At 52.6% G+C, this 12,353-nt stretch overlaps 1 protein-coding gene across 1 annotated transcript; it reads right to left on the minus strand.

Annotated features, from left to right (window-relative positions):
* Positions 1-263: 263 nt before the first annotated feature.
* NR2F1 (nuclear receptor subfamily 2 group F member 1) lies at positions 264-11,175 on the minus strand. The gene is made up of 3 exons (XM_035100129.2): positions 9,592-11,175; positions 6,409-6,936; positions 264-799 (listed from the first exon to the last, which is right to left on the minus strand). The coding sequence occupies exons 1-3, from the start codon at positions 10,019-10,021 to the stop codon at positions 519-521; spliced, it is 1,239 nt and encodes a 412-aa protein (XP_034956020.1). The 5' UTR covers positions 10,022-11,175; the 3' UTR covers positions 264-518.
* Positions 11,176-12,353: the final 1,178 nt, after the last annotated feature.

Raw genomic sequence — 12,353 nt, forward strand, 5'->3', positions numbered from 1 at the left:
TTCGGCTCCAGGTTTTTGTTTGTTTGTTCTGTCTCTTAAACTGTGTGTTTTGTTTTGCTGTACAGACGATAGATCCACCTCAGTCCATCCATCATAAATCCAGGGAAATCCATTCTAGTCTTCTTTTTTTAGGGGGGATTTTTTTGTTTTAATCTCTTCGGTCCTCTTTTTAAAATGGTTTTTGTTTAAAGTTTCCCATCTCAGTGTCAATGGTTTGTTCCACAAAATACGAGGTGTCCATTTCGCCTTCATCATCATCATCATCACCATCACCGCCTCTCTCAGCCGGGGTCTGATCCTAAGCGAGTCTTTCGTGCAGTGTCTGAGGGGTCTGCTCCTATCTCTCTCTCTCTCTGTGTCCTCCTCCTCCCTTTCTTTCTGCTTCTCTCTCTCTCTCCTCGGATCCCCCCACCCGGCTGCGTGCGCCCCCAAGGTGGTGGTTGTCTGGGCCGGTCTCTGGCTGGGCTGGAGGCCTTCCTCCTCTCAGGGTCTCTAAGCGGGGGAGCCCAGGAGGTGCTCTATGAACACTGGATGGACATGTAAGGCCAGTTGAAGCTGCTGCCGGAGAGCAGCATGTCTCGAATGAGCGTCTCGATGGGGGTTTTACCTACCAAGCGGACGAAGAAGAGCTGTTCGATGACCGACGACGAGACTGTGCGCAGCGAAGGCAGCCGGAGGAGCAGTTTGCCGAAGCGGCTGGGCTGGTTGGGGTACTGGCTCCGCACGTATTCCTCCAGGGCGCACTGAGACTTCTCTTGCAGGCTCTCGATGTGCGCCGCGTCCGAGAGGCCACACGCATCTGCCACGCAGCGCCGGGGGACCGGGCGGGAGGGGACAAGAGGAGGAGGAGGAGAAGAAGAAGAAGAAGAAAAAGAAGAAGAACAGACACGGTTAGCCAGGGGGGTACCAAGGCCCACAGCTCTCCCCACTCCCCCCCCCCAAAGCGCAGCAGCAGCAATAACCAGGCAGCAGCAGCAACCCGGCCTCCGCGACCCCGGACGCCCCCTCCGCCGCCCCCCTCTTTGTGCAGCTTCCTACACCTTGCAAATAAATAATGGAAGACGCGGAAAGGCAGCCGGGAGGGGAGCCGGAGCCATCTTTCCCCAGCCAGCCAGCAACCTGCCCCCCCCAATCAGCCAGGAAAGAACGGAGGCCTCGGCTGCTGAATCCTATTGTTACATCCCATTGACATATACAGTACCATCTCTCAAGACAGACACACAGACAGATACAGCCAGCCGGGAGGGATTCCGTTTCTCCCAAGTACTCTCTCTCTCTCTCCAACCTCCCCACCCCGCCCAGGACAAACACACGCAGCCTCGTCCTCAACTAAAGGAAAAGGGCTTCGGGGTGCAAGAAACGGGGCCAAGCGCGCGCGCGAGAGAGAGAAAGCCAGGAGAGGATTTGGAGTTGCTCGCACGAAAGGCGGCCGCGCTTCCATTTCCGATCGTGGGGGGGAGAAAGGGAGGCCCTGCTTTGTCTGGGGATCTCTCGGATCGAGTAATTGAAAATTGGTCACATCTCTGTAAGCTATAAAATCATCGCCGGGAAGATGGCTCGGTCCGGGCTGCCTCTTCCAGCCCCGCCAAGCTGCCCCCCTCCCGCACCCCAAGCCTGCGCGCTAAGCAGCCGTCTGTCTGCAGCTGCTCTCGCCCTTGCTCGCACGCACAAAGCTGCTGCGCCGGCTGCCTCGCTGGAGCTGCTGCCGCTGCCGCTGCCACTAAAGCTCAATCTAGCTCGGCAGAGAGCAATGCAGGAGGCCCAGCCAGCTCTAGCGCTCAGGACCCCGAGATCCTGGGCATCTGGCACAGCCAGCAAAAGGCGCAATAAGAGGAAAGACACCCAACTCCCTCGCCAGATATTTCTCTTTCGGTCTTACAAGTCTTAGCAGAAAGTGACCCCTTCTCCCCTGCCTAAACGCACACACAGACACCACATAGTATTTTGGGGGAGGGAGAGAGTAAGCTCCCCACACCGAGGCGGTGGGTTCTTTGAGCTCAAGCACCCGCAGGCCGTCCTCCTCTCCTCCTCCTCCTCCCCCCCCGGCCTGTTTTTCTTATATTAATAATAAATATTTCAAAACACCCGGATCACAAGGCGGCCGTCTGCTAGCAGGACGGTTTAGCGCAGATCAAAGGCGGCCTCTGCTAATATAGAAATCTATATAAGAATTAATCGCAGAGTAATGGCCCCCAAAAGGAATTCACGAAATTGCCCATGTAAAATAAGAATGACCCTGCAAAAGGCGCTCCAGATTTATTCACCATAGCAATCCATTAAAAAGGGGATACTGTGGCAAGTGGATTTCGTTGTTGTTGTTGTTGAACTTGCGGGGTGGGGTGTCCCTCTCCCTAGTTTCCAAAAGTGGCTTTTAAAAAAAGCATGTCAAACACCTTCAATTCCAGGCCTCTGGCCTCCAGCGAAAACAGAGCAACCAAGCTGTAATTCTGGCTCTTCTGAGGAAAAGACCCCCATGACCCCAGCCACGGCCTAAGGAGCGCTTAGATCTGCAATTACCTACGCCCGACTGTTGTGCTAATTTCTACTTTTGCCTTAAATACAGTGATCATTTGCAACATCTAACGGGTGGGCTAGGGGGGAGCCAGCTTGCAACCCACACGCACCCAACAGCGGAGGCCTGCCCTTCTCCGTGGTCCATAGCCGAGAGAGTCCCTGGCCTCCTTGGATGGGGAGTGCTAGAGATCACCAGCTAACTTATCCTTTGCTATTTATTTGACTTGTATTGCTACTCGTCCACTCAGGCGAAAGGTTTCTACCCAACTTTTAAGCACGGCAGGACTTCAGGACCTGATTGCCTCTTCCTCACATTTATCTGGGAGGTCCCATTCCTTAGGGAGGGGGTGAAATATTTATCCGGTCTTTCACCTCCGGCGCAAAGACCACCACCGGATCTTTGAGAAAAGGCACAGACCAGATAGAACGGAGATTCTCCTGTCGTATTTCCAGTGCATCTTCTATCAGATAGCTTCTTCAGCTTGCCTCTCATTTTTTTATTATAAAAAAAGAAATAAAGGTCCCCTCAGGTATATATGAGAGGCACGCTTGGATTTTATTCCGCACCCCCTTACTCGAAACACCAGACAGCTCAGACGGACTCATCTCTCCCCCCCCTACATTTCAAACAAATAGCTCTAGGATCGGGGGATGCTTTCAATCTCCACCGCGAAAGCAAGAGGATCTGAAAATTAATTAAACAATCTATGCTATCTGATCGATTAGCTGATTGAGTTAAGATGAAATAGACCAAAGAAGGGAAAGCGATGCATATTCACCTTCTGTGAATTACATCTCAACAAGGATGAAGGGGGCGGGCGGGAACGAGAGAAGGGTGGGTTTGGGTGGAAATTGTGCGTGTCCCACTTTTTAAGATGATCATATTTCTTCCTGCAGTCATTATTTCTCAATATTTCTTCCTCCAGTCTATGGCGAAGAAATGATGTAAATAAATAATCATTACTGTTCAGCACACGCCAACCTGGGCCTTTGTAGTACAGGGAATGTATTTCATGTAACGCATCCAGGAGAGTTTAGTGCTCAGAAAATATAGACGTAATCAGCTCGCATATAACGAGAAATCAAAGTTCTTATGGCGCAGGAGATAGATTTATTGAACTGATCTTATCTAACCTGGCCCTCCGTGGGAGATTTTATATATCGAAGTGCGGGGTGGTGGTGTCAGAATTAGAAAGGCAATTCTTTAATGGAGTTTGCATATCTCTCTGTGTGGGAAAACAACAAATCAACCAGCGCTACTTTCAACACAATGCTCCTTCCTGGGACAGACTCCAAACTTTGGTGGATGGAAAATAATATCCGGAACCCAAATGGGCAGAAAGTGGTGGATGAAGAAGAAGAAGAGGCAAGCAAGAAACTAGAATAACTTCCAAGCCAGTGACCCCTGCTGATCTTAAACACCAGTGATCTGGAAGCATTTTACGTTTGGGATCATGTTGTTGAGTTAAACCCCCTGGGACCAGGTGGCTAAAAATGTCTTTTCCATCCATCAAAGTTTCCTTAAAAAGTTGGAGGACTTGGCGAAAGCCGGGCCATCAATTACCTTCTGGCTAGCAATCAAAACAAGATCAGGCCCAAGTGGAAATGGGCGTAGGGGGTAGAAGTGGCGGCCTTTGAGAGAGGAGGGAGGAGGAGAAAGATATGACATAACTAGAGTGGGAATTCTGTTTCTCCGCCATTGGGGCTTCCACCCCATCCGAGTGCTAGAAAATGCTATTATTATTTCAGCTTATCTTGGGATGTCGCCCATTTGCAGTCCCTCAATTAAAAAAATGGCATTGCGTACCATCAAAATATATATGGACACACATAAATATAGCAAATACAGCTAGCAATATTCTAAGCTATCCTGGATTTGAGAAAAGGGAAAGAAAGCGCCTTTCAAGGGGTCGGAGGGGGGGGGGTCAAACCTTTTAGGCAAGGGCTTTTGGCGGTGAAGTCAATAAAGCAGGCCGCCCTCTTTCTTTAAGGCTGCGGCCTAAAAGCTGCATTTTCCAAATGGCCGGGCTATTCCCGCCCAGTTCAGATCTAACCGCCCCCCAAATGAATAAACGAGTTAACAAAAAAGCATGAGGGGCTGCGGGAGGACCCTCCAGTTAAATCACCCTGAAAAATGCCACCAGGGTCTCTTTTTGTCAGTTCTGAAAAACACGTTTCCGTCAGGGCAAGCCTCCTGAAGATAAAACGCACCCCAACGTCTCTGCGGCTGTTCAGTAAATCTCCCCCACTTGTTTTAAGACTTGTACTTGATTCTCTGCGAAGAAAGAGCCCGGCCTTTTTCCACCCTCGCTCTGGCCTGCATTTGCAGCCTGAAGAACAAGGGGGGGGCAGTCACAGTCCATGTCTACCAGCACCACGCATACCAATGAGATCCCCCTGTCTAAGTAAATTATCCGATGTTCAAATCGATATTAATACTGCATTTGCTACATTACAATATTGTGCAAATTTAAGAGTCGTTTGACTACAATGCAAATACTATTTCTCATGCATGAAAGGCAACAAATATTGATGGGTTTCTCCCCTCCAGCCAGACCCTCGGAAACAGCTTTGTTTCCCAAAAAGCTTTGTTTATCTTTTCGGGCCACTATAAACGGGGGTAGGGGGTGGGTGGCAGATTTAATGGTATAAGATCCTGAAGGATATACGTAGATAGATACGAAAAGTTTTGCAAAAAGTGCCAGGTGGAGAGACCAGCGCCGCACCCCTCCACCCTCGCAAACACAACCCCAGTCCCAAACGGCTCCGCCAAGTTCCCCCTTGTCTTTGTTCCTTATTCCTTGCAGGTTGGTGTGTATATATGTCTCTCCCACAGGTTACAATAATAAAGGATGTCTTGTATTCTTATAGGCTCCAACCGGAGCACTTCAAAGGCGACGTTAATGCACTCTCCTGCAAAGTTAATTTGAACCATCTATCATAAGTAAAATTGCTAACATGCACGTTACCCCCGCCTACCCTTAATTTGATATTTTTGCAGGCAATCTGTTACATTTCCCAGTGTTTGCGTGGTTTTGCATTGTTTAAAAAAAAAAAACAAGAAGAAGGGAGGGAGGGAGGAAATGCATCTGCAGGTTGGTACTCTAAAGCCTGAGGCTGAGTATTATTTCCTTTATTTTGAAGGAGGGAAGTAAGTCCTTTTCTGGCGCTCGAATCCATTTTTACGAGCGTCACTAACCACAGCAACTGCAAATATGAATGGCTTCCGATAAGGGTGGGTGGGTGGGGGATCAGACAGCAATAAAGCAGTATTATTTATGATTTATTTGTGCTCCTGCCTGCCTTATTGGAACAAGCTCTGGCAAGAAGCCCTTTCAGCAAGGCCTAACCTATTTCTCCTCCCTTCCACAAACAAATAAACACACAAACGCACGAGGAAAGGGTGCGGGAAATTTTATGCTCCTAGGCCACCCCCTCTCCCCCACCTGAGGCCGAATACCATCTTCTACAATGAGCACAACGCTACACCTTCAAGTTAGTCGATTTCACCCAAGGCCTACCGGAAGCTGCCAAAGCCACCCGCCTGCCTAACGGGAACAATCCAACGAATGCTTAAGACGACTGGGAGCGCAGGAGGAAGCTGCAGCCGTGCTGCGGAGAGGGCAGGGATTCGTTTTCCCAACGCAAAGTGAATTTGGATGAGGCTCTGGTACGTCTGCTGCACAAACCTTCTGCACTAGGCTCGCAGGTTTGGCCTCAGCAGGCCCTGCGCGCCTTTCCTTGCTCCAGACTATTCCGGGGGACTATCCCCAAACTAGGAGGCCGGTCTGCTTGGGGAGGAAGGCGCCTGGACTTGCCTAGTAGCCATGCTCCCCTGGTGCTGCTGCTCACCCCCCTAACACTCCCCCCGTTCCCACCCGCCACTCCACTGACCTGAGGTGAAGAGGACGATGGCTTTGAGGCAGCTGTACTCGGCCGAGTCGACGTGCAGGGCCTTGAGCTTCTCCACTTGCTCCTGGAAGATGCGGATGTGGTCCATGAAGGCCACCACGCGGTCTGCGGACATGGGCGAGGCGTGGAGGCCTGCTGCGGCCAAGAGGGGCGCCACGTGCAGGGGCATGGAGCACTGGGCCGCGTTGAGGACGAAGAGCTCGCTCCAGGTGAGGCGCAGCAGGGCCACCTGGTCGGTGATCTGCAGGTCCGGGAAGAAGGGGATGTTGCGGGCCCACTCGACGGCGCTGAAGAGCAGCCGCGCCGCCAGCTCGCAGATGTTCTCGATGCCCATGATGTTGTTGGGCTGCATGCACTGGCTGCCGTAGCGGGACGTCGGGTAAGGCTCAGCGCGCAGCAGCAGCGAGATGTAGCCCGACAGGTAGCAGTGGCCGTTCAGCGGGTCGCCGTTGGTCAGCGCGTACTGGCCCGGGTTCGGCTGGCTCGGAGGCATCCTTCCTCGCTGAACCGCTGACGAAAAGAGGGAGAGAGAGAGAAAAGGAGAGGAAATGTGCATCCAGCAGCCTTGGCGAAACCCAGCCCGCTAGCCGCCGCCGCGCAACAAAGCGGAGCCTTCTTCCCACAGCAACGCGCGCACACAGCGCGTACACAGACACACACACACAGGCGTCGGCTCTTTCTCTCACACAGACACGCACAAATCCGGCCGGGAGGGTGGCAAACACACACAATGCAAGCCTGTTCCCCCCACCCACCTCAACTTGCATTGTTGTGCAAATGGGGACATGTATACTGCCTTTCAAGGCTGCCATTCTCTTTGTAGTAATAGTAATAATAAAAGGAATGATGAAAATGGTGGTGGTGGTGGTGATGAGGCAGTCCCCGAAAGAACTCTCCAAAGTCATGGCCCACCTCCAAGTTGCTCTCTCCTAGCCTTGCCTGATAGCCAGGCAGCCATCCTAGGTCACCTCTCGGCCGATTTAGCGCTCCGAGGATTGGGAATCCGGAAAGGCCATCCCGCGCAGGCTCCCCGCTTTATTTGCCAGTCCGGAGTCCCACTCAGCAAATAGGCTTGCAAAAGTGCTTGGAGTGGGGGTGGGGTGGGGTGAGGTGAGGGTGGGAGAGCTACCCCCTGCGCCTTCTCCCTAAACAGGTCCCAGGTTCAGCTGAGGAAGCTTCTCTCCTGTTTGCAGCAGAGTTCTTTCTCCCTGGTTGTAGGAGGACAGGGAGGGGGGCGGGAAGGAAAGGTTTGACTGCTGTTATTGTTATTAAAAAGGAGGTCAAAATGAAGATTTCGATTTATGGAAGCCGAACTTGAGTGTGGCAAGAAGGGCAAATTATTCTCTGCAGATGCATAAAAATGAAAATTAAAGGAGGGTGGGAAAGATATGCCCACGATCTGGTCAGTGAAAACGCACGTTTGCAACTGTGCAAAAAGAGACGCGCCGGGCACACAAACTCACGGAATTCATTAACCACCCCAGCCCCAAACGCAAGCATGCTTGGAGTTTCCGAAGCTGAGCAAAGTTTGTGTGTGCGTGTGTGTGTGTCCGGGTCTGCTTAATCTGGGTCAGCAATTCACACTCCTGGCATGTAAACAAAGGTAATTTAGAGCAAAGAGAGGACAACTGAGAGTTATTTCTTAGGTGCAGAAAATTAATATTTTCTGTTTCACAGGAAGAGTTAATTTCTTCAGGGTTTCCTGTTGTTAATCATACTTTTGATGGGGAAAAATATAATGCCATCGAACTGTCAGAATCCCCCTTTCCTCCCCCCTCTGCAAATTATACTTCCAAACCTGGCAGCTCTGTGTTTCAATTAAATGCAAACACAGTTCAAAGGCTGTGAGAGGGCTGCTAGCTGCTATACATATATCCCTATGCTCCCCCTCGCTCTCGATATATACATTTTTCCCCGAGACCCCTATCCTGACAACAGCTCTCCGAAACTCCTAAATGAAGTCATCAGTGGCCCGTTTTAAAAGGATTTCCATTCTTTCCTTGTGGCACACGGGAGAGATGTGCTTTATTTATTTTATTTTTTTCTATTATTTTCAAGCCATTTCCATTGCTGAAAGTGTTTGGTTCATTTGACTCCTCAGGACCTCTTTAAATAGGGTCACGAGGCTGAATTTTCAACATCAAACAGCTAAATAGTGTGTGTATATGTGTGTGGAGACCAAAAACACCACCGCAGTAAATCGATCTTGCTATATATACACAAGCACACACATACACCCCCCGCATACAAATACATATAATAACTACTCCTTTCATTCATCTCTCTCTCTCTCTCTCTCTCTCTGAATTAACACACACACACACACACACACACACACACACACACACACACACACACACAGTACCATTATAACACTGGATGTATTCCTTTTCAAATAAGCACCACATTCCAAAGGCAAGCTCTGCTTAAAAATAACAAGACTAATAAGAACCAGTATTATTGGGATGCAGTATAAAGCGACGATGGCGTCTGATGGAGAAATAAAACAAGCAGCATGCACACGGGGTGGGAAATGACAGAACTGTAAAAGCAGTGATCGTTCACAAACTTCCTTTGAAAGCACGAGGGAGTCCAAACAAGGCCGGATTTGGCGAGGTGGGATCGCCTAGCAGAGAGCGAAGGTGCAAGGAAGCAGCCACACAAACAGCGCAATTAAAACACCACTGGCTCTCCAATTTATATATATATTATGATTTTTAAACAAACAAACAAACTTACACACGACACACGTCTCTTTCAGCTTTGAGGCCAGGGTTGTGGTGGGGGAAGGATCTAACGTGAACTGTTGTGCTTTCTCTTTCCTCCCTCCATCTTTCTAATGGGACGAAAGGGAGCCTGAAAGAAGGGTCGCTCTCTCCCTCTCTCTGCCTGCCCCCACCAGCTCCAAGCCAAGAAAGGAGAAAGCCCCCAACCCAGGAATAGACACCATTCAATCGGTGGTGGAGTAAGAGTAATAGCAACATTACGCATCTCTAAAGGAAGCAAGTGTAGTGGTTGCGCAAGTGTGTCTGTTTGGTGGGGAGGGGGATGCTCGGAGGAGAGGCAGGGGGTACCATCCTTCTGTCCCTCCTCCTCCTCCTCCTAACCTGCCCTGGACACACACACAAACAATCCGGATCCGAATAGGGAAGAAATAATATTCACCTTCCCGCCTCATGCCCACTTTGAGGCACTTCTTGAGGCGGCAGTACTGGCACTGGTTGCGGTGGTGCTGGTCGATGGGACAGTTCCGGTTGGCCCGGCAAGTGTACGTTAAGTTCCTGCGGACGCTTCGCTTGAAGAAACTTTTGCAGCCCTCGCAGGTGAACTGCCCATAGTGCTTGCCGCTGGACTTGTCGCCGCAAACCACGCACTCGATGTGCTGCTGCTGCTGCTGGCTCTGGCCCGATCCCTGCTGCTGCTGCCCCTTGTCGCCCGGCGTGGACGGCGCGCCCGGCTGGCTGGGCGTCTGCGGCGTGTGGGGGGCAGCCGAGGCCCCTTGCTGCGGGTCCCGGCCCGGCTGAGCTGCTCCGGTGGGGCCGCCCCCGGCCACGTCCTCTTGCGCATCTCGCCAGCTGCTAACTACCATTGCCATATCTCGGGCCCACGGAGGAAAAAAAAAGAGGGGGGTGCCTGGTGGTGATGATGGGCTGCCGGAGAAGAGGCCGGGAGAGGAGGAGGGGTGGGGGTCGGGGTCGGGGTGGGGAAGGGGGGTGGGGTAGGGTAAGGGGGGAGAGAAGGGCGGCTGCTTGGGTTTGTCGCGGGGGGGGGGCAGAGGCGAGGGATCGGGGCTCCTCCCGCCTCTCCGCGGCTGTTGCTGCTGTGGCTGCCGCCGCCGCCTCTCCGCTGCCGATCTTTTTCTGCTTCTTTCTGCTGCCCTGCCCCCTCCTTCCTTCCTTCCTTCTTCCTCTCTCTCTCTCTCTTTCTCTTTCCCTCTCTCTAATGTGGAGTGGCTTCTTTTTCTTTTCTTTTGGCAAGGGGGGAGACAATGGAATTCCAGAGGGTTTAACCCCCCCTGTCTAGCAGGATGGTGTCCCCCGCTCTCCTCCTCCTCCTGCTTCTTCTCTCAGTCCCTTCCCTCCCTCCCCCCCCAGAAACGTGTCCCTTTTCAAGTTGCAAAAGCAGCCAGGGCGAAGCGGGCTGTCGGGAGAGGCATTCAGGAGGGTGACCCTGGGGAGGAGAGGGAGGAGAGGGCGACGGGGGGAAGGAGCAGGAGGAGGAGGAGGAAAGGGAGGAAGAGGAGGCGACCGGCTCGCCGGACACCCTGCCGGGCCAGCCAGCCCCGCACCGTCCGCGGCGGGCTAGCGGTGCGCCCGCCCGGCCGACCGGCACGAAAGAGGCAGCAGCAGCAAGGAAGGAGCCCGGAGCCGCGCGATGCTGCTGCCGCCGCCGCCGCCGCCGAAGCTGCTCCTGCTGCCGCCGCTGCTGCTGGTGAAGAAGCTGGTCTCTCTGCCGGGGCTGCGGCCGCTTCCGTCGCCGCCACTGCTCGCCGCCGAAGCCGCTGGGGCCCGGCCGGGAGAGCCGCTGCTGGATCGCGCCCGTCGGCGCGCAGGGAGGCCGGCAAAGCCGCACGGGAAGCCGAGGCGCGGCTGCCGCTCAGGGCGCGCGGGTGTCCGGGGGCCAAGTCCGAGGCAGCGCGTCAGCCATGCAGGAAAGGCGCTTCGGGAAGCTCCGCCGACCAGCCCGAGGGCGACGACGAGGAGGAAGACGCGAGAGGAGACTGGACGAGACACTTTGGGGGTCTCTCGCCGCCGCCGCCGCCGTTGTTCTGGGCTCCGGCTCCGGCCGCCGCCGCCGCTGCTTTGCCGCCGGGCTCTCTCTCTTTAGCTGCGTCTCTCTTTCTCCGTGCGCGCCGCTTTCTCTCTGTCTCTCTGCCTCTCTCGCTCGTCAATTTCGCTGAGGAAGATACAAAGGAGAAGCCCCAGCAGCGCCCTCGACTTCGCCCAGGCGCGGCAGACCGAGGATCCCCAGCCAAGTGGCGGAGCGAAAGGCGAACATGGAGAGAGCAGAAGCGGAGCGAATGTCAGCCGCGCGCCGAGGGGAGGGGAAAAGCCGAAAGGCGCGCGAGAGAGATCCAAAGTAGGTCGAATAAATAAAAGCCCCTTCTCCTGCTTCTCCGGCTTGCTGGAGCCTTCCTTGCTCGCGCGGCAGTTCCTTCTCTCCTCGCCTTCTTTCTTCTTCCGCGCTGCTGACAATAATCACTGGAGATCGCCCAAGAGGAAGGGGAAGGAAAGGAGGGGGGAAAAACCTTCTTATTTTTCTTCTTCTTTTCTTTTCTTTTTAAAGTAAATTTCGGAGGAGAAAAAGAAAAAGAAAACAAACCTCCGCAGCCAAAAACAAAACCCTCCCCTAAAACAACAATTTTAAAAGTGTTTAAAAATTGAAGATATGAAGATGTTCAAAAGGCGCCCCTCTTTCTTTCTTCCTTTTTGCTCTTTTTCTTTTGCGGTCTTTCCCCTTTCTTTTAAGTTTTCCCTCTCTCTGGTCTCATGAAGGAAGAAGGCGAGAGGCACCAGGAAAAGGAGAAAAGGAGTGGAGAGAGAAGGAGATAAAGAGAGAAAAAAACCAGCCTTCAACTAATAGAATATGCAAGAAAGGAGAGAGAGAGGGGGAGAGGGAGAGGGAGAGAGAGAGAGAGAGAGAGAGAGAGAGAACCAAAAAATGAATGCGTTTAAACGGGAAGACTAGCAGAGCAATGTTTCCGAAAGGGGGATCTGCGCGAATGTCTGTATATAGTGAACTTTGACACTACTATTGAAACTGACACGTTTCTATGGAGATCGCTGCCTTATATGGAGCTCATGTCAAGGAGCCAAGAGAGGGGCTGCTGGCAACTGATAATCAAAGGCGACTGACTGGTCAGAGCCCTGAATTGGGGGGAGAGAAAATGGGAGGCTAAGGTTAGCCAAGCCTCCTTCACTCCATTG

The sequence above is a fragment of the Zootoca vivipara genome, chromosome 11 (assembly GCF_963506605.1).
Source record: "Zootoca vivipara chromosome 11, rZooViv1.1, whole genome shotgun sequence".
NCBI classification, from domain to species: Eukaryota; Metazoa; Chordata; class Lepidosauria; order Squamata; family Lacertidae; genus Zootoca; species Zootoca vivipara.

What these genes read in the sequence shown, in the direction of transcription:
- NR2F1 (XM_035100129.2), bottom strand. Translation starts at nt 10,021, where the DNA reads ATGGCAATGGTAGTTAGCAGCTGGCGAGATGCGCAAGAGGACGTGGCC. An exon ending in AGTGGGCATGAGGCGGGAAG is followed by an intron (nt 6,937 to 9,591) that starts GTGAATATTATT and finishes TCTTTTCGTCAG; the next exon opens with CGGTTCAGCGAGGAAGGATG. An exon ending in CATCGTCCTCTTCACCTCAG is followed by an intron (nt 800 to 6,408) that starts GTCAGTGGAGTG and finishes GCTGCGTGGCAG; the next exon opens with ATGCGTGTGGCCTCTCGGAC.